This window comes from Ascoidea rubescens, assembly GCF_001661345.1.
Source record: "Ascoidea rubescens DSM 1968 unplaced genomic scaffold ASCRUscaffold_16, whole genome shotgun sequence".
Classification (NCBI taxonomy): Eukaryota; Fungi; Ascomycota; class Saccharomycetes; order Ascoideales; family Ascoideaceae; genus Ascoidea; species Ascoidea rubescens.
The window spans coordinates 315994-341329 of NW_017962928.1; the positions used below are offsets into that span (position 1 = coordinate 315994).

The 25336-nt window shown below is 33.1% G+C and overlaps 9 protein-coding genes across 9 annotated transcripts; 4 read left to right on the forward strand and 5 right to left on the reverse strand.

Annotated features, from left to right (window-relative positions):
• Nucleotides 1–1014: 1014 nt before the first annotated feature.
• RHO5 (Rho family GTPase RHO5) lies at nucleotides 1015–1740 on the forward strand (the record flags this gene model as incomplete). The annotated part of the gene is made up of 1 exon (XM_020194755.1): nucleotides 1015–1740. The coding sequence occupies one exon, from the start codon at nucleotides 1015–1017 to the stop codon at nucleotides 1738–1740; it is 726 nt and encodes a 241-aa protein (XP_020045055.1).
• A 178-nt stretch (nucleotides 1741–1918) lies between these two features.
• On the reverse strand, nucleotides 1919–4507 carry ASCRUDRAFT_118836 (uncharacterized protein). The gene has a single exon (XM_020188869.1). It carries the CDS (start codon nucleotides 4363–4365, stop codon nucleotides 2098–2100), a length of 2268 nt encoding a protein of 755 aa, XP_020045056.1. The 5' UTR covers nucleotides 4366–4507; the 3' UTR covers nucleotides 1919–2097.
• ASCRUDRAFT_118835 (uncharacterized protein) lies at nucleotides 4508–6343 on the reverse strand. Its single transcript, XM_020188868.1, has one exon. It carries the CDS (start codon nucleotides 6126–6128, stop codon nucleotides 4650–4652), a length of 1479 nt encoding a protein of 492 aa, XP_020045057.1. The 5' UTR covers nucleotides 6129–6343; the 3' UTR covers nucleotides 4508–4649.
• A 981-nt stretch (nucleotides 6344–7324) lies between these two features.
• ASCRUDRAFT_10083 (alkene reductase) lies at nucleotides 7325–8551 on the forward strand (the record flags this gene model as incomplete). Its single annotated transcript, XM_020188518.1, has 1 exon — nucleotides 7325–8551. One exon carries the CDS (start codon nucleotides 7325–7327, stop codon nucleotides 8549–8551), a length of 1227 nt encoding a protein of 408 aa, XP_020045058.1.
• A 436-nt stretch (nucleotides 8552–8987) lies between these two features.
• Nucleotides 8988–10329, forward strand: PBR1 (putative oxidoreductase; the record flags this gene model as incomplete). Its single annotated transcript, XM_020194756.1, has 2 exons — nucleotides 8988–10184; nucleotides 10258–10329. 2 exons carry the CDS (start codon nucleotides 8988–8990, stop codon nucleotides 10327–10329), a joined length of 1269 nt encoding a protein of 422 aa, XP_020045059.1.
• Nucleotides 10330–10707: 378 nt separating this feature from the next.
• On the reverse strand, nucleotides 10708–12189 carry ASCRUDRAFT_72423 (4-aminobutyrate aminotransferase; the record flags this gene model as incomplete). Its single annotated transcript, XM_020192070.1, has 1 exon — nucleotides 10708–12189. One exon carries the CDS (start codon nucleotides 12187–12189, stop codon nucleotides 10708–10710), a length of 1482 nt encoding a protein of 493 aa, XP_020045060.1.
• A 450-nt stretch (nucleotides 12190–12639) lies between these two features.
• TIF6 (translation initiation factor 6) lies at nucleotides 12640–13707 on the forward strand. The gene is made up of 2 exons (XM_020193990.1): nucleotides 12640–12757; nucleotides 12852–13707. The coding sequence occupies exons 1-2, from the start codon at nucleotides 12723–12725 to the stop codon at nucleotides 13552–13554; spliced, it is 738 nt and encodes a 245-aa protein (XP_020045061.1). The 5' UTR covers nucleotides 12640–12722; the 3' UTR covers nucleotides 13555–13707.
• A 386-nt stretch (nucleotides 13708–14093) lies between these two features.
• On the reverse strand, nucleotides 14094–16868 carry VPS41 (Vps41p; the record flags this gene model as incomplete). The annotated part of the gene is made up of 3 exons (XM_020189991.1): nucleotides 14094–15058; nucleotides 15146–15391; nucleotides 15482–16868. Coding segments are annotated over 3 exons (2598 nt in total), but the record flags the coding sequence as incomplete, so codon positions are not given.
• Nucleotides 16869–18040: 1172 nt separating this feature from the next.
• Nucleotides 18041–22312, reverse strand: ASCRUDRAFT_118977 (uncharacterized protein). The gene is made up of 3 exons (XM_020188870.1): nucleotides 21676–22312; nucleotides 21468–21576; nucleotides 18041–19685 (listed from the first exon to the last, which is right to left on the reverse strand). The coding sequence occupies exons 1-3, from the start codon at nucleotides 21920–21922 to the stop codon at nucleotides 18380–18382; spliced, it is 1662 nt and encodes a 553-aa protein (XP_020045063.1). The 5' UTR covers nucleotides 21923–22312; the 3' UTR covers nucleotides 18041–18379.
• Nucleotides 22313–25336: the final 3024 nt, after the last annotated feature.

A 25336-nucleotide genomic window follows, 5' to 3' on the forward strand; every position in this document is an offset into this window, starting at 1 on the left:
TTCGGTGTGCGGAACCAGCTCGTTGTGCTCCAATGTCACAATCTCTACCTACGACGGTGGTGCCAACTACGGCTACTCTGGGTCGTACCTCGCCGCCGGTGCTGTTGCCGTTGGTGTGGCCTTGTTGAATTTGTAGGTGTATAGTTTTGCCCAGTAATAAACAAACGTCTCTCAGATCATCCCATCTAACAATAGTCCCACAGCAATGGGCTGCATTGCACCCCGTGTCAAGCCGCGCTGAGACGCGTGCAGCATGCAGCACATTCCCGGCGGAACAACGGTCGATCGCAGCACAATAGGCAATGCGTCCGTGCGCGGGAACGCGTGGAGCGGACGAGAACCGGAGCATCGCGCCGGGCCGCAGCCCCTTTTGGCACGTGAGCCGGCCGGCGCAAGGCTCTTGCGCGCACTTACGGCCCACTCACGACCCATTCACTGCCAATTTTCAGTTGTTTTCTGCCAATTTTCAGTGATAACTATCAGTTTCATTGCAATTTGCTATTTCCTGCCATTATCTCACCTTCTCTGTTTTGACCATCCTCACAGTCCTAATCACAATTGCAACTGTCATTTTGTTGTCGCTACCATTGCCCTTCTATCCTGCTATCCTGCTACCTCCTGACCTCTCATCCTCCTTTTCTCTTATCCTCAATTGATACTCAAGTCTGTTGCTTCCTGCTTCTTGCTTCTTATTTGTTATTTCCTATTGTTTCCTATTTCTTATTTGTTACCTGCCTAATATCCACCACCTATCTCTAATCTCTAGTCTCTAGTCTCTAGTCTCTAGTCTCTAGTTTGGGCCCTGTGATACCTGTGATACCTGTGATACCTGTGATACCTGTGATACCTTTGATTTCTGCTCACTTTTCTGTTATTTCATTTGCTGGCTTACTCAGCTCTTCGTTTGTCAATCTGCCTGTGCTAATCCACTAATCTCTCCCCATTCTTCTCCCTGTCTCTCTCCATATCTTATCGCCTTATCTTGCTCTCTGACTCTCTGTTTCCCTTTTAAAAATGAGGAGTATCAAATGTGTTGTTGTTGGCGATGGTGCCGTTGGTAAAACCTGTCTTTTGATATCCTACACCACCAATACTTTCCCCCACGACTACATCCCTACTGTCTTCGATAATTACTCTGCTAATGTCATGGTCGATGGCCAACCAATCAAATTAGGCCTATGGGATACTGCTGGTCAAGAGGAGTACGACAGATTAAGACCCTTATCCTATCCTCAAACTGAAGTCTTTCTCATTTGTTTTTCAATTGTCGAGCCTTCCTCCTTTGCCAATGTCAAAGCAAAATGGATTCCAGAAATCAGACAACACTCAACAAAAGATATCTCCATATTGTTGGTTGGTACCAAATTGGATCTCAGAGAAGACCCTCACACCTTGGACAGATTGAGAGAGCATGGCAACTCCCCCATCTCCACCCAAGAAGGCCAAAAATGCTCCAAAGAGTTGGGCTGCGTTGAGTACTTGGAGTGTTCTGCTGCAACTCAACAAGGTGTCAAAGATGTTTTTGATGCCGCCATCAAAGCTGTTATAGACCCTCCCAACGCTTATGACGACACCTACAACAACAATAACAACAACAACAACGACTTTAACAGCAATTACAATAACAATAACCAAAACAACCTGAACCAACAAAATGGTCAATCCCAAAATAACTCCAAATTAAATTCAAGAAGCTCCCACCGTAGATCCAGAAAGAAGCCAAAATGTACTATTTTATAATTATTTAATATTACTTTCTATTGTTTTTTTGTTAATAAACTTTTTTCTTTCCAATTATTATTATTATTATTATTATTATTATTATTATTATTACTATTGATTATTTATTGATTATTTCTTATTTTCAACTTACCTAATCCATTATTTTTGTTAGTTTTTATATCTCTTTTTTTTTGTTTTTATATATAAACCTTTAATGATTGGTTTGTTTTTGTTAGTATTTTAGTAGTTATTTGTTTTGTGTGCTCTTTTGATAGTTATATTTACTTACTCTTTTACCTTTTACTTTTTTCTTTTTTTTATTAATACTCTAATATCTCAATATATAAATTTTAATTTACAAATCAATCTCTCTATTTACCTATCATAAATGAAATCCAACTTAATCTCGGATTTCTCACTATCACAGCTACCATATCCAAATATTCTTTTTTCTTTATCCTTTCCATTTATTTTTTGGCTCTTCGGAAAAATAAATCTACCAATTGGCGAAAAACTCATGGGCGATTGTCCTTTCCTGCTTTCTTCGTTTTTTCTAATCTTCTTCACATCAACCTTACTATTACTACTTATACTTGAAAGCACTATTCCATCTTCCTTATCGCTGCTCGTACTTCTACTATGGATATATTTAAACCCACACTTACTCTCCTCGAGTTTACTACCATCAAAACCGATACTTTCATTTTCTTCTTCCGTCATTCCAATCTTTAAATCTTTAAGATTTGGCTCATTTGCTTCACCTTTAAAATATTTACTAAAATCTGCTATTCTTTGTTTCTTTTTCATTCTTTTCTTATTCCTTATAATCGATGCCTTTGTTTTTTCATCATTGATAACTTTATCATTATTATTATTATTCTTCTTCTTAATGCCACTACTTGTTCCTGTCATATTCAAACCGAAATTTTCAACTTGATCTTCCTTTAAGAAATTAAAATCTGTTAACGACTCAATACTCAAACTGTCAATTCCAGTTCTGATATGGTCAATTTTTTCATTCATATCATCCATAAATTGGTTTACTTCTGTTAAATCCATACTGGTTCTTTCAACGCTTGGATTCATATTAACAATACCAATATCTCCACCAATCATATTCAACCTTCTCTTCCCATCGACTGTATTAAAATTACCACCGCTATTGAATTTTGAAAAATATATGTTACTTTCGTTACCATTATTATTACTAACATCATCGTTGAATAAAGTATGATCCTCTTGTTTATTAATATCATTCCTAGAGTATGAATATAAATCCTCATTAAAACTTTCAAGAGAGCTAGATTCTAGTCCTGTTTCATTACTATTTTCTTCTACAAATACTTGATTATTACTTGGATAATTTCTATCAACAAAATATTCATTTTGTTGACCAATTTCTTGATTGTTGTTATCATCATCATCATCATCATCATCATCATTATCTCGCCTTATGGGTATTGAACTTGCAATGTTTAAAGATCTTATAGTTCCCAATTCGTAATTAGCTGAAGTAGACATATATAATGAAGCTAGATCATACTCGGAATTTGGATCCAATTCAAAATCAATGTAGTTGACACAGGTTTTCAAACTATTATCATTTGTAACTTGATTTTTTACCCCAATATTGCCATTGTTTAGAGAACATTTAGAACCATTAAAATCGCTAAAAGAATTATTGTCTGCATTAAAATTTGAAGTTGATGGTGGATCAATTGACTGAAATAAATCCTGAATTCGAAGCTTACGCTTACTTTTGTGTTTTTGAGTATTGGAATAATGAGTCATATAATCATTGTAATCACTTTGCCGAAACTTATCACTTTGAATTGTTTGAGTATTTCTGTCATTTGAGTAACAAAACCTTCTAGTTATAAAATTTTGTCTTTCCAGAAATGTAGAACTTCTTCTTGTTTTGTTCAAATTAGAGATTGATTTAGAAATTTCGCTATTGAACTCGCAACTATAAGAAATATTTTTGTTCAATTCTAAAGAAATATCTGGAGATTGTAAGCTGAAAGATCTTGATCGCCCATGGTGAAGCAATTTATCATATAATCGTTTTAACCTGTTCCTTCTACCAGTAAAACGAGGATTCTGACGATAACCATGAAGATAATCGTACCTGTTTTTGTTTAATTTAAATGTTGAAGACTGTATACTTGATGATCTTCGAAAATCAGTGTCAACATGAGAGCCATAATTTTTAGAAAAGGAATGATGGGAATAGAATGAGTTTGATCTTTTAAAATGGTCCAGAATCTTTTGATTATCATTAAAAGAATCATTACCACCTGGTTTCAAATTCAATCTTGTCAATTCATTAAATATATTGGTTGCTGGATCGACAAATTTCTTCTCATCACTTGAGGAAATATCAAGTGAAAATAAATCAGTCTCTTTTGGAGAATTGGATGAACAGAAAAAGGATAGAGCATCGCAATTAGTAGGAACAGAAAACGATGGACTAACTGAATCATCGTTGAAACTGTTTCTGTATTTTTTGAATGGTTTAATATTAGATCTTTTTTTTCTACTTTGATTTCGTTTGGAAATGTTTATTGATGGTACTGTATCTTGATATTCAGTAACGGAAGGATGGACTCTTGTTGGTGTGATGAACGATTTAGTTAGGAACATTATTGAGCTTTCAATTAAAGGCTAGCAAAATACAAAAGCAGTTACTCAATTATCAATTCATAGCTGTTCTTGTTAAAACAACAATTTTAGATTAAAAGAACTGAAATGTGAAAATAGTTAATATTGCAATCATTTCTAAACAAGATTATTTACTGGATAGCATTATATAAAAGAGAGAAAGTGGTAGTAATACAACCACTGTTAGTATAAATGAAAAAAAAAAAAAATTACACAAATAAAGCAGGATCATCCATAAAACTGGTAGAAAAAGCCAGGTTTTGTTATTAGTCATAATCAAGGTTGAGATTAAGAATAATATAATAAAACTTCAGAATAATTATATCAAATTCTTTTTTATCTTCTGTTGGGTCAGTGTTTAATAAGCCAGCAAGGAAGTGAACACTCATGTTCATGCCATTTTCTGTTGATATTGTGTTGATTAGAGATGTATCCGAATTTGCACTGATGTTTGCGCTGTTAACGAGATCAATAATTTTATAATAAGAATCAGGATTTGTGTTCATTTTATAGAAGCCTAGGTTTGATAATCTAACAGAGTGAGTTCTGGGCTTTCCAATTGATGAAGATAGGATTTTTTCCAAGAAACTTGTTTTTATGTCATTTGATTTTCTCCAGCCAATATTATAAATACTATTTAAGAACTGATCATTGATGATTTGAGAGCGTAATTTATCGATAAAAGAAACAAAATCCCAAAGCGAGTCTTTTAAGTTATGATAATCATTGAATTTCAAGACAAATTGAACTAAAGAAACATAACAACCATACAAGACATTTTCAGGTTGAGAGATTTCCGGTTTCCAATTTTTGGAATCTGATGCATAGGGTCTGAGGTTTAGTGGAATGGCAAAATCATATAATAAATTCTTTTGTAGATTTTCGTCTGTGTTCTCAATTAGATAAGATGAGATTGCAATTAAGAAAGCGACTTGAATAAAAGAAGCCATTTTAAGTTTTTTTGATTTTAAGGTCGAGTTTAAGTTTCTGGATTGAGCCGAAGTTAAACGAAGTAATTTAATATATGATTTATACTCATAGTTATTTAGAACGTTGTTGAATTTAAAGATTTGATGATTTGATGGGGGAGTCATTGAACTTTTATATCCAGCTGGAGGTTCAATGTTGACAATTTGGTCTAATGATTTTGGAATTTTAGCTAATTGTTTGAAATCTCTATTAAATTCAAAAATATTTTGTGGAATCTTGGAATCGTCTTGTAAAGTGAATTGACCCTGGAGGATTTGGTCATGATACGAATTCAAACGACTTAAAAATTGAGTAAAGAAATTCAAAGTGGAAATACCATCTAATAAATGATCACAAACAAAGCAAATAATATCTGAGTTTATAACCAACACTTTCCAAACCGGGGTAGATTTCAGGTAGGCTTGATGAAACTGAAAGTTCAAATCTAAATAAGATAGCAAATCATCATTGATATCGGTCCAGTTATCATTATCAATAAATTTAACAACATCATCAAATTTAATGGTATCAAAGGGTTTGAAGAAAAATAAATCATCCTCTATTATATCTGAAGATTTTTGCGATACCTTCAAGGCTAAATAAGAATTTTCAAAAACCAAATCTTGGATAATCCTATAGATTAAATATCTTGAATCGAGTTTCTCATTTAACTTGAGCGACAAGTTTAAGTTTCTTTGAAGTTTGCAGTTATTAAAAGCAACCCAAAAACTTTCATTGGTGCCAATTGGCCTTGTAAAGCTATCAATATCAGACATTTGTCAAGAAATCAATTCAAAAAGGAAAGAAAGAGCAGCAATTAATAGCACAGTAGTCTCAAGCTAACTGGGAATCGCAAATAAATAAGAACAAATTGAAGCCAAGTGGAATAAAAAGATAAAAACATATCGATATTTATACCTCCACTCGGAAGAGAATTACCATAGATATCACACTATTATCAGATAATATCAATCAACCTTTTTAAGATGCTTTTGATCAACACCAAATTCTTATATTTTACTGAAAGCGTCTCACTGAATTGGTACGGATCAGAGCCACCAGAGAGGGAGACATGTTTATGCTGTATCACGCATGCTCCAGAGCAACGGCAGTGTAGTCCAATCACATCCGAGATTGCTGAAAGCCGGAACTGATTGAAGCTCGAGTTTCAATCCAAATTTTCGACCCAGTGTTTCTGAGAGAAACATGCTGATCGAGGGTGGAATTTTAATCGGAAACCCGTTTTATCGGGGATTACTAATTTCAGGCAAGCACGGATATTTCTCTCTTCCATTTTCACTTTGGAGCTCTCCTGCTCAGCACGTCTACACTACTTTTTCTGCACGTTTGGATTCAGGACGGATTCTGGTTTCAGAGGGTTTTCCCGCCTCACGGAGCAGACAGCCGTGCTTCCGCTGCGATAAGAAACCTGTACTCACGTGCGCAGGATCTCTGTTTTCTGTTTTTGTGATTGTGGCGCACTTTCTGCACCCAAAAAGCTCGAAACTATTGTTCTCCAGCCCACAATGCTCAAACTGTTCATTAGAGCATATTTCGCAGTTGATTTGTCAATTGAGTAATGTGGTAAGATTCTTGGGGTATGATGGAAAGCGCATTATTAATGCCAACTTCTCTTGATTATATTAGTAAGCTGGTTTTTTAGTTGTTTTATGGTTTCTACTGATTCTAATCTGATATCCAAAATTTGTTCTTCAATCGATAAACAAAATCCAATTGAAATGATAATGGCCACATATTGGCAAATTGATTTGGTTAGTTGAGGCAAACCAACAAAATGAGTGAAGAATTTGAAAAAATATAAATAAAGATATTGTTCTGGTTTATTTTGTTTCTATTTGACAAAGAGCCTAACCACAAGCTTTTAATATAATTGTGTTTACATTTATCAAATCAGTGATTTTTCAGCTTTATTTTATTTCTTTTTTCATCTTCTATTACAAACTTACCCGAAATGTCTGCGTCTCAACTTAAATCATCAAATTTATTCAAACCTTTCTCAATATCCAAAAATGTGACTTTGAATCATAGAATTGTTCATGCTCCAACTACAAGACTTAGAGCCACAGAAGATTATGTTCCATCAGACTTGCAATTGCAATATTATGATGACAGATCTAAAATCCCCGGCACTTTACTCATTACTGAAGCTACTTATATTTCTGCAGATTCAATTGGAATTCCTCATGTTCCAGGTATTTGGTCAGATCAACAGGTTCAAGCATGGAAAAAAATCGCTGATAAAGTCCATGAGAATCACTCTTATCTATCTATTCAAATTTGGGCTTTAGGTAGAGAAGCAGATCCTGCTGTGTTAGCCTCAAAAAATGTCAAATACGTTTCTCCAATGGATGATATTTATCCCGATGATATCAAAAAAAATTCTGCCATTGAGAATAATAACCCCTTAAAAGCATTAACAATACCTGAAATTAAACAATGGGTTCAAAAATTTGTCCAAGCTGCTGAAAATGCTGTCAAAGCCGGCATAGATATTATTGAACTTCATTCTGCTCATGGTTTTCTTATTGATCAGTTTTTTCAAGAAATTACTAACAAAAGAAGTGACATTTATGGAGGTTCCATTGAAAATAGAGCTAGATTTTTGCTTGAAATTGTCGATGCAGTTATTGAAAAAATTGGTGATGCAAGTAAACTCGCACTTAGATTAGCTCCTTGGGCTAAGACCAGTGGCATGAATGGAATCACAGATGATTCAGCAACTTATCAAGCATATGTCTATGTTTTATCTGAATTGCAAAAGAGATCTGATAATGGCCATACTCTTGCTTACATTTCAATTGTTGAACCAAGAGTTAGTGGTCTCGATGATGTTGATGATCCAGATATTTACAAACTTAAATCAAACGATTTTATATACACCCACTGGAAGGGTACAGTTCTCAGGGCAGGTGGTTATCTTAGAGATGCCCCTGATTATGGTTGGTTGCTTAAACATGTTAATCAAGATAATAGAACTTTAATTGGAGTTGGAAGACACTTTCTCTCTAATCCAGATTTAGTTGATAGATTAAAAAATGGCTGGGAGTTAACCGATTATGATAGATCTACTTTTTATATTCCTGCGATAAACAAGGGCTACAACAATTGGCCTTTATATAACACAACAAAAATAGTTGATGAGTCTGTTGAAAATCAAATTGCAGTTGCTCTTGCTTGATGCAATATAGGAAATTAGCTAGAATGAACACTCTCTTTTCTTATATATTCATTTTCATATGTTTTAAACCTCGATTTTGCTTATTTCCTTTAGAACAACTGAATTATTCGCAAAAAGAAATGAATTACACCTTCCTTACAAAATTTTTTGTAATGCTGTAGAATAGCACTTCAATCCTGCTGTCAATCGCCAGAATTCTTTGGTTATCCAACCCATTTCCAATCTCTTACTTCCTTTCTTCTGTTGCTGTTATAAGTCTTGATCCTTCGCTGCAATTGTACACCAGCCCCATGGTAACAGTGCCTTTCATTTCCCGTTTTCCCTGAGTTGCCGAAAAACTTGAAAACTTTGGATTTCCCTTCAGATTACAATTGGCAAATTCAGTTTCTGTTCTTTTCTATTCTTCTGGATCCACCTCCTCCAACTCACTCGTCAGATGCCTCTTCACATTATAGGAACCATATTGGTAGAAGGAACTGATAAAGTTCCCTACTGGAACCAGATAAAAGCAATTACTCCTGTTGTTCTTAGTATCGCCTCTTTAAAGTACTATTTTGCTGGCGCTAGAAATAACTGGGAAAGGGATTTGCATGGGAAAGTTTATATAATAACAGGTGGAACTTCTGGTCTTGGGGCTTCATGTGCCAAAGAATTAGCTTCTAGAGGTGCTCAACTAGTGTTATTGGTTCGAAATTTAAAGGACCAATGGGTTATAGACTATATCGACGATCTACGAGAATCAACAAAAAATTTTCTAATTTATGCCGAGGAATGTGATTTAAACTCTTTACACTCCATCAGAAAATTTGCTACGAAATGGTTAGATACAACTAGCATCAGGAGAATTGATGGTATTATATGCTCTGCAGCTGAATGTTTACCTAGAGGGAAATTTAGAAAATTATCAGAGGATGGCATTGAAAAACAAATTGCTATAAACTATCTAGCAAATTTCCATCTACTAAATTTGCTTTCTCCTGCTTTGAGGTCCCAACCTCCTGATAGAGATATTAGAATTATTATGATTTCCTGTTTGTCACAAGTATTTGGTAAAATTGATTTAAATGATATATTATGGGAAAAAAAAAGATATCCAATTAATAAACCTTGGAAAGTTTTTGGTTCTTCTAAATTGATGCTAGGCTGTTTTGCTCAAGAACTACAAAGAAGGATTAACAAGTATGAAAGAAATGATAAATTGCCTTGTAACGTTTCTGTGAATGTTGTAAACCCGGGCATGATGAGATCTCCTTCAACAAAAAGATTCATTAGTTTCGGTACTTTGATAGGTTTGCTTTTCTATATTCTTATTTATCCACTATTATGGATTGTACTTAAATCCACTTATCAGGGTTCTCAATCCATTTTCTTCACCCTAATGAATGGTGAGCTTACTCACTCCAAAAAATTTCATTTTATTCAAGAATGTTCAATTGTCAATAAACAAAAGTTTTCAAGAAAGGAGTTAAATGATGAAGAATTGCAAAAAAAATTATTTGATAAGACTAAGGACCTTATTAAAGACATTGAAAAGAAATCTGCAATTGAAAGGAAAAAACAAAAAATTTTGCAAAATAAAAATAAACCCTTAAAAGAAAAGTTAAAATCAAAAAGCAATGCGAATAATCCCAGCGTTTTTAGTGAAATCTCAGATTTCAATCCTTATGGATCTGCTGATTATAATGCTCCGAGTGATGCTAATCAAGGTAAACTTGGGATTCCAAAGAACAAGCAAAACGTTTCTATTCTTGATACCAAAGAACTCGGAAACATTATGAAAGAGCCCCCATTATTTAAAGATTTTAATATTTCCAATCCCACAAATGCTAAATCATCAACTTCGGAAAATAAGTATTTAAAGCAGTTGGACTTGAAGTATGAGAACAGTAGAAAAAAAATAGACGGAAATAATCAAGCTGGCCCTGAAGAGAAGAAAGACTCAACTAAAACAGGAAGCAGTTTTGTTGAATCAACTACCTCTGTTGATATGAGTACGAATGCTCCCAGAATCAAGTCCCGGAAAGTTTAGTATACTATAAAATATTTATTTTTATATGTTTTAGACTCATCTTTTTTTTCCTTGAATATTACTCAAAATAAAAAGCTAAAAAAAAAATCATTGATAAAAAATAATGTATCTAAACCATATTAACTTATCAATATAATTTTGATAATGATTCCTCAACAATATTTAAAAGAATATCAGCATGTCTTTTTTCAAATACTAAAGATGGCCTTAATCGAACAGCAGTATCTCCGCATCCACCAATGTTAACACCATTCTTTCTACACTCTAGTAAAAAGCCATCTCTTTCTTTAGCCGTATTGAAATCAAAAGCAATTAAAGTACCTCTATTTTTTCCTCGAAGATTTTTCACAATTTGAAAGAATTTTCCGTTGAACAAAGTTTCCAAGTTGTTAAAGATATAATCTCCCGTTTTTTTTGTTGAATGTAATAAGTTTTTTTTGATGATTTCATTGTAAATTGTTTTAGCGATTATTGCTTTAGAAGGATCACCACACCAAGTATTGAATTGTCTGAACGGTTGATCTGGTTGTAATTCAGGTAACTTATAATAAAAACCAGCAGCCTGAAACTTTTTTGAAAAAGTTACAATATCTGGGGGATCATTTGGATCAAATAAATGTTCATGGCACCAAAATTTGCCTGATGCCCCAACCCCTGTTTGAACCTCATCAACTATTAATAAAATTTCATAAGCCTTAGTTAATTTTCTTAAACCTTGATAAAAATAGGGAGAAGCATGATTATCACCTCCTTCTGCTTGGATTGGCTCAACAATTATTGCAGCAATTGAATCAGGCCATTCTTTAATTAATGCTTCAGTTAGTTCTAGACATCTTTCTTCTTCTTTCTGATTTTCAATTGAATACTGTTCTAAGGGATACTTTAGAGACGGAAATGGGGCTCTTGGCCAAGGAAATTGAGGAATATCTAGTTTATGAATTGGTTTTGATCTTGTTGTAGACAATGAACCAAATAGTCTACCATGAAAACCCTTGTCAAAAGATAAAATTGAAGCAGCTGGTGCACCTGGTGATTTATTGTCCATAACGCTCTCAAGCTCTTCTTTAGTAAATTTAGAATTGCCTCTTTTTTTAGCAGCTTTATACATGAAAGCAGCTTTATAAGCAGTCTCATTGGCATCAGAACCAGATAAAGCAGTCCAAACTTTATCCAAACCACGAGGAGCAGCAGCTAAAATACCATCTTTCAAAATACTTTCGTAATCATTTGAGGGAAAACAAGCTAAAGCGGGTCTATTTGCCAAAGCAACCTGCATTTCCTTGGAGCTACAGGCTTTCAAAAGCTCTGGGTTATTGTATCCTAAAGGAATAGAGGAAATTTGACAATATGTATCTAATAATTTATTTCCATCAACATCAGCAATATAGTTTCCAATGGACTTGTAATAATCAGCAACAAAATACGCAGCACGATGATCAAAACTTTTAGCCAATTCACTTAATTTTGATTCATTAATGGGGCCTGGATATGTTTCAGAGATAATTTCGGGTTTTAAAGGCTCATTTGGAAAATAATCTGAAGCAACTGATAAGTAGTATCGTTTAATACTATTTTTTGAAATTAACGACCGATAGTTTCTTGAAATCATATCTGCTGTGAATGATTGTCTATGAAACTGAAAACAAAAATGAATTGGCTGCAATATTGAAGAAATTCATTGTGCTTTAAATACAAATTATTTCCATTTCAAAAAGTCTTATCTTTAGCTCTATATCTCCAATATAAGGTAGATAATTCAAAAAGATTGAGTAAACGATTGGGCAAAAAGTTCGAAAATGGGGATGAAGAAACACTTCGGCATTCGCCAGCCGTTAGTGCATATCAGATGCTGAGAAATGGTTAATTATGCATATCACGCATACTGTGCGTCTACTGCGCATACTGTACTTTTTAGCATGACTTATTATCCGTGATTATGTAATGCTATGATTTTATAAGGAAATATCACGGGTTTGCGCCAGTATAATGCTTGAAAATTTTCTGTTTTGAGCATTGATTTTGAAATCAATCGAAGTTGAACTCAAGATAACTAAACATTTAAATTTTCAGCAGTTTGCACTTATCTTTTTTTTTTTAATTATAAACATCTGAAAGAAGTAATTTGTAAATTTTTTTGATATAATGGCAACTAGAACTCAATTCGAAAACTCCAATGAGTAAGTGATAATGAAACAGTACCGGAAAGAGTATCTACATCTCTGAGCAAACTCAAATTTTAATTTTGAAGTTACTAATATTATTTTTATAAAGAATCGGTGTCTTTTCAAAGCTTACGAACTCTTATTGCATGGTTGCAGTTGGAGGTTCAGAAAATTTTTATTCTGCATTTGAAGCAGAAATAGGAGATGTCATTCCATTGATTCATACAACAATCGCTGGCTCAAGAATTATTGGAAGAATGAGCGCAGGAAACAGAAGAGGTTTGTTGGTGCCATCCCAAACCACTGACCAGGAGTTAATGCATCTAAGGAACTCCTTGCCCGATCAAATCAAAATACAAAGGGTGGAGGAAAGACTAAGTGCTCTTGGTAATGTTATTTGTTGCAATGATTATGTTGCTTTAGTTCATCCAGATATCGAAAGGGAGACAGAGGAAATCATAGCAGACGTATTAGGTGTAGAAGTATTTAGACAGACTATTGCGGGTGTTGCATTAGTTGGCGCATATTGTTCGTTGTCTAACCAAGGTGGTTTGGTTCACTCTCAGACTCCAGTGCAGGATCAAGAGGAATTGAGTTCTTTGTTACAAGTTCCTTTAGTTGCTGGAACTGTTAATAGAGGTTCATCTGTTATCGGCGGTGGTATGGTTGTTAACGATTGGTTAGCAGTGACTGGTTTGGACACAACTGCCCCAGAGTTGAGTGTCATCGAAAGTATTTTCAGACTACAAGATGCTCAACCTGACGCTATCAATAACTCTTTACGTGATACTCTTATTGAAACCTATTCATAAAATGATTTCATTTTCAATTAATACAATCATATGAAGACACAACAATTAAAATTTTATTAAACAATAAAAAGAATGGATTATCGAGAAAGTCACTCTGATTTGTTGAATTTTGGTCTTTTGTGATCAATAAAAAGCTGTATTTTATCGTCTGGTTTGTTTTCTTTATTTGTTTTTTTTTTTGGATTAATTTTAGCTTTTTAGATTTTTCGTTAATTCATAAATCATCACACTTTAATCAGGCATTAATATCTGACACGCAACTTTTCCTTAATGTATGCCAAATGAGTTAGTTTCTCTCCTAAGTTTTTAGTGAATCCCTTCCAAACTTCATTTTCTCCAAGTAATTCACTTTCTGTAATCAATTTACTTCCATTGTTATATATTTCATCTTCAAATGCCTCGTCATTGAATTCATTACTATTTTCATTGATAATACTAATGATAGATCTGTTATCATTATTCATTAAACTTGCATTTTCAGAATTCATATTAACTTTATTTTTCTTGAATATTAGATTATCAAAATTAGTTGTAGGTTTGATTAGAGTTTCAAATCTATCAATAATGGACTTATTATCATCAACATCAATACCATAACCTCTGCTTTTCAAAAATTCAAACTTTTTGCTAATCTTAAAACTCTCGTTGCTAATAATTTTTAAAATATTTTCATTTAAAATCAAATTAATTTCATTGTTTAATGTTATATTAAACAATGTGTCATTTAGTCCTTCAATTTTAACTCCTTCGGGAATTTTTTTTATAAGTTTAATAGGGTCGATTATATTTCCAGCCAACTCAATTAAGGATCTAATAAAAACAGGTTTGTCCATAGAGTAATTTAGTAAGTAGTCCCATAATTCTTTATCATTCTGCTTTTTCGCAAAAAGAATAGCTTGCTGAGGATCACAAATTTTGTCGATGATTATCATTAATGCCTTTTTGTTCTGTCCAATTTTACCAAGTAAATAGACCCATTCATTCAAGTATTCATTTTTTTCGCAAATATATATTGCCTTTTCAATATTATAGTTATTATATTTTTTTAAAAAATTTAATAATTCTCTCTGATTGTAGATAGATAACATTTGAATCATCTCATTTTCAAAACCGTTGCATTCGCTTAACTCATTCAAAAATAAGCTATTTAAATAATTGTAAGTAATGACTTTAAAACTATTCAATGTTTCACTCTTTTTCTTAAATATGTCCATTATTTTAAAAACTGGCAATTCTTCACGGTTATTAATTAGGATATCAATATTATCTTTGAGCTTAATCTCTATGTTATTGATAGATGAATCTTTTAAATCATTTGAAGTTATATCAATTAATATTATCTCAGGAATATCTTCAATAAAATACTTTAACAAATGGTTTTTGGCTATTAACTTCAATAAATCTTTGTCTCTTGCTATCAATAAATGTGGAACTGCTAATTTAAATTCATCCATCTCAATATATAAGTTGGCTAATATTCTTCTTAATTTATTATTATTGTGATCTATATCAGCGTCGTTATCATTATCATTATCATTATCACTATCATTATCATTATAATTTCCATAGTTGGTTGTTTTATATTTTTCACTTTCAATTTTTTCCTCCAATAGCTTCGCAATCTTTTTAATATCATACAAAGATGTGTTCCACGTGGAACTTAATTTGAGATACTTTTCTTGATCATTTTCTAAGAAAAACGCCAAAATAGTCTCAAAAACTCTAGAATTTAATTTAACTTCATTTTCGTGGCAAGGAATCAACCAGCAAATAATGTCAGTTTTCTTATTGTTAACAAATTTCCAGATATATTTTTCCCATTTTTCTTTTATATAATCTTCATAACTGTTGGGAAAATCAATTTTGATCAGACTACTAGAATCATTTATGGATTGTTTCTTATTGTTATGTTTGGTAGTGTTGTTACTTTTTTCATTAATCTTATCAGATGATAAATTGTTTTGAGTTGAATTAGCTATGGTACTGTTTATCTTGAAGTTATTTAAGCTTAAAACTTTTGAAAGACTTCTAGCAGAAGTCTCCCACTTATTAATAGAAATTAAATTATCAACATCTTTCAAGCCGATTTCGCATCTTTGAATTGGATCAATTACATGTTCACTCATTAACCAGGCTTCATAGTACTTTTTTTTGTTTAAATACCAATCTAGTCTATCATTTAGGTTAAATTCTTGAGCAATCACACCGTCTCTGGCGCTAATTAAAAAATACTTTGTGGAATCTATTCCAATATATTGCTCCAAGTGATAATCGTTTAAACCTAAGTTTTCGTAACTTTTTAAGGAGACTTCATCAATTGCGATTTCTTCGCCATTTGTTGCTGATATCAATCTAATTTCGGGTGGATAACTAAGATTTCCACCAGTTTTGAAATTCTTTTTGGGAGGTAAGTAAGTTAAGATCATCAATAAATCATCTTTAAAAGATGCTAAACCAGCAACCAAACTATCTATATGAAAAACACTTTCAATTTCGGCCTTTCGTTCAGTTGGAGGAGCTCTAAAACTAGAAGCAGCCGATGTTAAGCTGAACTTGTTATAGTCAGATTTAATTATAGTCACTTTGATGGACCAGATATAATCAGCCCAGCCAATGATCAATCTATTTGTTTCAGGAAAATTGCATCGTGGCCAGTACAAATCAGCTCTGGGAGAATTTTCTGGTCTTTGGATTTTTAAGATGATTGATCTGGTGGGAATGTTAAAAATTGAGATTCCATTATCGTTCATCCAAACCACAATATCGTCTATCCTTTGGATCGAAACAATTGGACCTCCATTTCCGTTGTTATTATCATCGATAATTGTATCAATTCTTGAGCCCAACCAGTTTCTGTGGGATAGAATGACTTTTCCAGCCATACCACCTGAAATAAATATTCTTGACAGCTTATAATTTTTATCAATAACCACGGCATGTACTGGTCTTTTAAAATCAAATCTTGTAATATCAGTGGGGTCTTTAATGGAACCAATGACAATAGAACCATCCATTGAAGCTGTTGCAATATAATAGCCGTCAGTGTGAATTGATAAAATTGAGGCTTTATGAATTCTGATAGTTCTTATCGGCGTGAAATCAGGATTACATAGATGCAACACACCTGAATGAGTAGCAAAAGCAAAGACATTTTCGTTTATAAGGCAGGTTGATACTGCATCTCTTGTGAAAAAGGCCAGAGGTAGGCCTGTCAAACGAGAGTATTTCAATCTTGGTGGTTCATCATCAGCTTCATCATCAGTAGTGTTAGTAGTGTTGTGGTCTTCCTCTTCTTCCTCAGTGCCATCATCTTCATCACCTTGATCCTCTTCCTCACCAGTTTCAGAATTCGCTGTCGTTGAGAGGCTCTGCGTATCTGAAAGAGCTTCGGTAGAAGGGCTTGTTAGTTTGGATATGTTGGGAGTGGTGCTTGTTGCAGCTGGGGTAGATGTTGCATTGACCAAAGGTTTGTGAGTGGATTCCAGCTGATTAGCAATTACTGTTTTGGCTTTATCGGGACTTTTCCCTTGGTTGATGCCGTTACTCTGTGTAATTTCGAGCATGTTTTGTTGGTGTATTGTGTTAGAGAAATAAAGGATGATGCAGTGTATTGTAGCTACAAAGGGTATTTACATAAATGGCTGTTGTTTCACTGATTTCTGAAGGCCAGTTCTGTTGGGTTTGCACCTCAGATTAATTCTCGGTCGTTGGAAATGCAGAACTTTAACTCTGAATCGCCAGCATTGCAGCATGAAAGCTGTTTTAGGGGGCCGTGTGGCAAAGGAGGTGTGTTTCGCTGGTGCTGGAGGAAAGTGTCTTTTCTTGCTGGATGAGAGGCTCTGGTGGTGAGGATGGTCTGGAAGACGATGGGTTTCACCAACAGGCGAACAGAGATGGTGCAGCAGAGAGATTTTGTTGGAATTCCACACAGCTGGAGAAAGCCCACTGCGCTCGTTTTGGATGTCTTGCACATGAACAACTTGGTTAGATGCTTCAAACTTTTGGGAGCACAAACTTGGGAGCACAAGCTTGTCTACAATAACGCATCCACTTCAATTCAATCCAGGTCATTATCGTCTGCTTGGTCCAAACCAAAAGTTTTGCATTATCATCAGGAAATTCCCTGCTCCTTCCTTGTTTTGCCTTGAGGAGTTTAGCGGTCTTTAAGATAACCTTTTGAATACCTGAAAGTCCTTTAGGCGTCTTTTCTTGAATTGCATCAAATTAATCAGCTCCAGTTGATAATTGGATAATTGATGTGAAAAATTCAAATTTTCTCGCTACTATTCCCATTTTTTATTATTCCTTAATGTCTGGTCAATCCATCAATCGATCTTTATTTTACATAAAGTTGACTGTCAATCGATTTTTATATTTGAAACATCAAACCTATGTTTCACTAACATTATAGATGAAAATGATAAAACTTTGGACATTTGTTCAACTTCTAATTCCATTAACTTTTCACTGTACTTAACAAAAATCACAGCCTGCTTATTTGAATAAATCTTTATATTGTCTACTGAAACTGAATGGTTTTTAGGAAATCATAAACATATATTATACGCTTGCGTGAAACAACATAAAATACTAAAAAAAACAATATTCTGAATTGAAAATAATTTATAATTTATGATAAATGAAACATACATCTAGACAAAAACAGTCAATATATAAAACAGAAGTGAACAATATCCAAACTCAATTTAAAAGAGTAAACTTAACAGGTAAATTTTGGATTCAAATAAAAATTCTTTGATGAAAAACTAAATTGCAAATCCCCAAAGTTGAAAATAAAAATAAAAATAAAAAAAAAAGCTCTTATTTAAATTAGTTCTCCATCCGAATCTGTTACCGACAAAATTTCATATTCCGAATCATGCTCAACTTTTTCATCATTGATATCATTTTTTGGTGTAAAATCAAGTGCCTCAAAACTAGAGTAAACACTGCCATAATTATCCTTTTGATTCCGTGAATCAACATCCATCAAGTTGCTTTTGCCTTCAGTCAAACCAATTTTTTCATCTTCAGTAACAATTATTGACTTGAAATTTTCATTATAAATTTCATCATCATCATCATCTTCTTCGTCATCAGCCTTATCACCTTCGTCTTGTGTTCTTAGAATTACAGAAGAAACTGGAGGACTAATTTTCGATGTTTTGCTGGGCTCATATTGACGGCTTAAAAATGAACTTTCACCAGAAAAAATGATACTTTCTTTAGGTAATATCGGTAAAACAACAGTAGAAGCAAGAGAACCGTTACCTTTATCTTTAATTGTTTTTTCGTTGGCTGCTATTAAATAATTTGCTGGTTTTGAAGCTGCAATCGACTCTTTTGATATCTTTTTAGTTTGATGTTGGTCAGAAACAGATATATCTTGATATACTTGGTTCCCTTGAACCTCTAATCCATTATAAATATCTACTGTTTCAATAGATTTATCAACATTATTATTTACTCTTGTATTTAAATCACTTTCCAGTTTTTCTCTTTCCATTTTCTTCAACATATTTTCATTTGAAAATTTCCCCTCCATCTTTGCAGATGAAATAGTAAGGCTGGTCAACGTTTCCTTTTGCTCATTGATGAGTGTTTTGACAAAACTAAAATCGTTAATCAAATTGTCTTTCACCTCACAAATTTGCTTTTTGAATTCATTTTCAGAAGCGTTCAAGTTATCTGAAATTGAATTAATTGAACTCTCTAATTCTTCAAAGTTTTGTTGAAACTTGGTATTTTGAGTAGCAAACTTTTCATCTATAGATAATGAAAGCTTTTCAAGTTCTTTGGTGACAGAATTGATTTTTTCAAAAATTAATGCATTATTAGATTCTACCTTTGAATTTAAACTCAAAAATTGAACGTTGATGAGATTATTTATCTCAGTTGAATCAAAATCAATAACAATTTTTTTGTTCTTTTTCAAATCAAAAAAGTCTGAAAAAGATACATCCCGCTTGATCGGTGAAGACTTGGTATTTCCTTTAAGAATTCCAGATCTTTTAGATCCACTCTTAATCTTTGCACCTAACTTTTTGTCGTTTGAATCAAAAAACATATCTACATCTCCTGAAAACAAACTGTCATAAAATGGCAGCTTGTAAGAATCAGCATGTTGAGTTCTGAAGGTTTTTGGTAAATTACAAACAAAAGATTCATCATTAGTTTGGTTAGTTTTGACCTTACAATGGTTTACTTTACTTTCAGTTTCCTGTTTGTTAAAAAATATTGAAACATTATGAGTTTTCTTGTGTTGAAAATTCTTTGGATTAAGATCAGTGAATGCAATCTTCAGAAATTCCCAGTTACAATTGCCGCAAAGATCAAAATCACAACAATCGCTGCAGTGATAACGCTCTTTAAAAATTTTTGTATCACAAATGTCACAATAATAGATTTTACCATCATTAAGTGCTCTGTTAATTTTCTTGCCTAGAATTTCCATTTCATGAACTTGTAAATGATCAAAATCGGATATAATAGTTGGACAACTGAGAGCATCATTAATATATTGATAATAACAAGTTTCGCAAAGATCGAAATCATTGCATGTTTTGCAATTGAAACGTAAATCGTCAACATCTATATTGCAATTATCACAGTAATGTGAGCTAAAGTTTCGCAAGAAAACAGTATCTGGAATTGATGGTGGTTTAATGGTTGTAAAATCGTTTGGATCTGAAAAACATTCAAAATTCAAACTGCGCTCTTTTTGATAATCACAGGTACTATCAGTCTTTTTTTTATTTTTAGAGAGATTTACCCTCAAAGCAGGAGATTGATGGTCAAAAGTTTTATCAAAACAATCAGAGCAAAAAAAATTATTAGCTTGATTATCTAAATCGTGAGTTAAATAACGATATGCCAACGAAGAAATTGTATTTGAACAACCGGAACAAGTGAGACATTTCAAACTATTAACTTTAGCCAACTGAAGATGAGCTGAAGAAGATAGTTGAGATACATCATAATAAGATTTTGGAAGAATTAAAAGATTATGATATTTAGTATGTGGTTCATTTTCTGTTGGTTCTGTTGAACACTCTGAATCATAAGTCTCTTTGCAAATTTCGCATAAATCAAAATCGGAACAGTCGAGACATTTATAGCGAGTACCATTAATTGAAGAACTTGGAAAATTTTCCAAGTATTTAGGAGAGCAAATATCACAATAAATATTTTTATGGGATAAAAATCCTGGTTTATTAACTTTCTTCCTGCTAGCAATATTATTATCACTGGCAAGTGCAGTACTTTCAGATAATGTTTGACTCAATTTTTTGAGAATATTTTTAGAAATATCATTGGTTAGCTCTGCTTTCAAGGTCAAAAAGGACTCATTTTTTAAAATTGATTGAGTGAGATGTTCAATTGAACCTTGAGATAAAGTTACAGGTAGGATTTTGGGGGAGATGGAGTCAATATCTGAATTGGTAAAATTGGATTTTGGAGCACTTTGTGTAGTGTTATTGGCATTAGAAAGATAATTGGATAGGTTGGAATCTGGCGCAGAAGTAGGGGAAGATTGCCTAAACAAAAGCCCCAGATTTGCAGAACTACCCGCCTCTGCGGTATCTGTTAAGTCCGGGTTGATAGTGTTATCGTTGAAAGATGGGCTCTGGAAGATGGAAATGCCTGAAGTAGTTGAATCACTGGAGATGGATTGGCTCATTTGTAGTAGTGGTAAAGGACTAATACCAACCATGTCATTGGTCTTGTCGAGAATATGTTCATAAACGTAATTAGTTACCAGTTTGTCATTTTTAAAAAAAATTATAAAACTTAAGGTATCTTTATACTGCAAGATTTGAGAGAGGTTTTTGTAATCACCAAAGGAGGACAAACGAATGGATTTGTTGGATTTTTTTGAAATCCTGTAAATATCCAAATGATTTTTAACATACAAAGAAATGTAAGCAGTTCTGTTGCCTGAAAAGCCAGGTGGAATAGTAACGTAGGGTGACAAAAAATGTTTTGAAATGCCTTCCTGCAATGATTTTTTGGAAGATAAATCTGTTTTTGAAATGCAAAAAATTTTAGTGATACTATTGATGATTGGGGTTGAAAAATCCTTATGGTTAGCATTAGCATTATAGTAGAATGTAAACTTACCAAAAATCTCATCAGGAGCTTTCTTAGTTGTTATAGGGGACTTATTTGGCATGGTGGATTTCAGAGTACTAGTTGATGTCCTATTTAGGTCAATTTTTGGGGAAAAAATATTGCTATGATCAATGTTGTTGGATGTGATTTGGGAAGAATGTTCAAGTGATTTGTTGGATCTTTCGTAAGATTTCAGAGTTTTGGAAACAGAAGAAAATGGATTGGAGTAATCAGAATCAAAATCGAAATTAGACATAATTCAAACTTTCAGCTATAGGTATTTTTTAGATATCCTTTATATTTTTCGAGAAAATTAGTTGAAACTTAGATAAGATTCTGCTTTTTCAAAGTATTTCAATTTTTATGGTGTCAAATTTAATAGGAAAACCTTTCAATTAAATCAGAATTAATACAAATGTATAATTTGTGATTGATGATTGATGATTAAGGAGTTGAATGGAAAATGGAGCAAAAACAGATTGTTTGGAGTTATCGAGGCAAATAAAAACAAAAAGTAAAGATGTTCAATAGGTGAGAGAGGATATCAATTCAGAGCTGCTAAAGAGGTAACAAGAAGTTAAAATGAAACTATTGCTGTTCAAATAATCCTGAAATAGATTTCAAAAGGTTGGAGAAAAGCAGTGGAATATGGGACTTATATATAGATTGTAGGGTGGCAAGGGAGAGTACATCATCTTATCACAGTCATTAAACTAGTTGCTTTTTCGGAGTGCTGACCAAATTTGATTATGTAAGAAACATTTTGCACGAAATGTGGCCGGAAAAAACAATACAAACTCGGAAGCTCGTGAAGTCATTATGGCCCGTTGCCCCCAAACGAAATACACAAGACTTAACCAATATGAAACGAAAATTGTGTTTCAACAAACAACACTTAATTCACAAATACGTTGATGAAGATTGCAATCCAAAAAATATAAATATGATCACTAAATAGCTAAGTAGGAATAAAATAAAACAAGAAAGGAAAAGGAGAGAGAAATCTACTAAGTCATGAGCACTAGAAGAAATCTGTCCTTCCTTCGACGACTGTCAAGCTGACAGCATTCATGTCAAGAACACTGAAAGTGATAACAAAGAGGAACTTGATAGTTCACCAAAGGCTTCCGAAATTAACGAATTAAATCAGAGTTGAGTTAATTGAATCGAATGTTGCATCCGGATTTGAGCGACTAGAACGAATGCTCGAAAGTGTATTAGCTCGTAACGAACGGACGGATTTCGGTTATTCAAGGTCACAACAAAACAGATACTTGATTACTCTAAATCAGGTGATATATTACTGGTTATGATTGGAAGTAAAGATGGCTTTCGACGTTGGATTAAATTTTGGATGGATGCTTACCAATCAGCTGCTAAAGGTAAAGCACAAATAAACAATAAAGATTAGTATTTTTTACTTTTCAAATAATCTGATTAATGATACAATTAATTCTTATGAAGCTGCTGTTTATCATGGCAGAAGATCATTACTTGAGCAAGATAAGCCCAGATTGAGTTTTTTAAATCATATCTTCACGTGACCTCTTTAAGCTGTGGATAGATTGTTGTATTAGTAACTTGAATATCACATGCGGAGCCAATCTGCATTATCCACCGCAGGCCGCATAATATGGGCTTATCATGCAGCAACAACGATAAGAGCAAGTTTATTGCAGAACAACTGGATGGAACAACTCTACAGGCTTAATTTTTCAGGTAAAGGGTTGTCTTTGAATAATTAAGGAAAAAAAGTTTGCGTTGGTAAAAGTCATTACACATTTAGATATTACCGCTCTAAGGTTATAAGCAAAATTCAAATAGAATACATACATTTATGAAGTTAAGTAATTGAAAGGAATGGCAGATCAATGCCATTTATTCGGTTTTTAGTACGTATTTATGAAAGGCCAATTTGAAATTAAACTTTTTAGATTCATTTATATGTATTTTCTGACGAAAAAACACCCTTCGCCATAGAAATAATTGCTTCGTTATATTATTTTCTTTTGTTTCTTTTTTTTTTCTTTTATTCTTTTATTCTTTTATTCTTTTATTTTTTTTTTTCCTTTCTTAAATTATATTGGATTGTATTAGATTGTATTAGATTGTTTTTGGGGGTTTTTTTAATGTTTTCATTTGGGTTTTTACAATGGATTACAATATAAATCCGAAATAATCGATATGACTATTGATTGCAATTTCAACTCTGCAATATAAATTGATTTCTGTTGATGGATTTCTACTAATTGCTTTTTAAATATTATCGATAGTAGTATGAGAAAAGCCAGTAGTTGTTAAAAATCAATAAGAAATTTATCCAACTGATGGCATTAACGGCTTTTTTTTTTGTTTTTTGTGAAATAAATAGTTCAATCAATCATTCCTCTGAGATTAAAACCGGTATAATTACATGAAGAATTAATATAGTTGAACAATTATACTATTAACAAGCCTGTTTAATTCCTTTTTAATTTAAATAGTAAAATAAAATTGTTTGTGATAAACTACAATTTAGAGTAAGAAACACAATATAAATTCACATTGTACTGTTTTCAGATGAAAACTTAAAAATAATGAAAATAAACAAACAAAAACAATTAATTAAATGGTTAATACTCAAAGCTAAAGAGAACACATTCAAAATATTTCATTAAACAATTACCTTAAATTAAACTGGTATCTTGTAAGCATGGAATTCACATGGCCTTTAAAATGTATTTGGAAGGCTACTTTCACAAACACTGCAGCATATAATTTAATTTTTAAAACAAAGGATGCAAAACAAGATATCTAAGCGAATAAACATTCAATCAAAAGTATTATTATATATAGGGCCTTGCCAATATCTGTTTAAAGTCCTTTCAAATCCTTTCAAATCCTTTCAGAACCTTTCAAATCTGTTCTGCTATGATGTTTCATTGTTTTTTGTAGAACATTCTATCTCAAGTTGGAAGCCAAAAAAAAACAGGAAAAGCCATGTTATGTGATCCGGCTAATACCAATGTTTTGATGAGTTTGGTAATGTTACTTGTGCATACTGCATACACACTGTGAATGCTAATAATGCCAATAGTCTGAGTATTATCACTAACGTTGGTGATGTTATACGATACCTGCGTACATACCGTAACAACAACGCCCTGAGTTGGCACATGACATGCATGTGCCAGAGTCATGTGACAAAGGGATCTGAACTTGCAATTTGTGTCTCACTCGTTGTGGACTCCTCTAGATTTCTCCAGGTGAAACAATATACAACTGAATGGCTTTTGCAAATGAACTTTTGAGACCTGTTGCTCAGCAGAGAATAGACAATTCCTCTAATTAACAAGTCTTTTCTCAAGGAACCAAGCGCTTTTATAGTTGATTATATTTGGTTTTTTACTTTCTCATGTTAATATGTCGTTGGACAAAAAACAGTTATAGAAAATAAGTTGATCAAGATATTTTGATCTAATACACAAAAGAAACAAATTTACGGCAACTTCTCCAATTAGCTTGTTTGTGATATTTTATTTCAACCAACAGCAGCAATCATCCAGTCCAAAATAGATCTACAGGCTATCATCGCTTGTGATTGGCTGAATGGAATAGACGTTGTACGATTGGCACCACATACGAGGGCCCAAATGCTTTTCTCAGCGCAAATACGTATCTCCAAGCGCTC

Bases quoted from the DNA above. Each gene is read 5' to 3' on its own strand.
- ASCRUDRAFT_118835 (XM_020188868.1), bottom strand. From the start codon at position 6,128: ATGTCTGATATTGATAGCTTTACAAGGCCAATTGGCACCAATGAAAGT.
- ASCRUDRAFT_118977 (XM_020188870.1), bottom strand. From the start codon at position 21,922: ATGTCTAATTTCGATTTTGATTCTGATTACTCCAATCCATTTTCTTCT. The intron at 21,577-21,675 runs GTAAGTTTACAT...TTTCAAAAACAG, and splicing joins AGCTCCTGATGAGATTTTTG to ATTTATCTTCCAAAAAATCA. The intron at 19,686-21,467 runs GTATGTTAAAAA...AAAAACCTTCAG, and splicing joins AGAACTGCTTACATTTCTTT to AACTCAACATGCTGATTCTT.
- ASCRUDRAFT_118836 (XM_020188869.1), bottom strand. From the start codon at position 4,365: ATGTTCCTAACTAAATCGTTCATCACACCAACAAGAGTCCATCCTTCC.
- TIF6 (XM_020193990.1), top strand. From the start codon at position 12,723: ATGGCAACTAGAACTCAATTCGAAAACTCCAATGA. The intron at 12,758-12,851 runs GTAAGTGATAAT...ATTTTTATAAAG, and splicing joins CAATTCGAAAACTCCAATGA to AATCGGTGTCTTTTCAAAGC.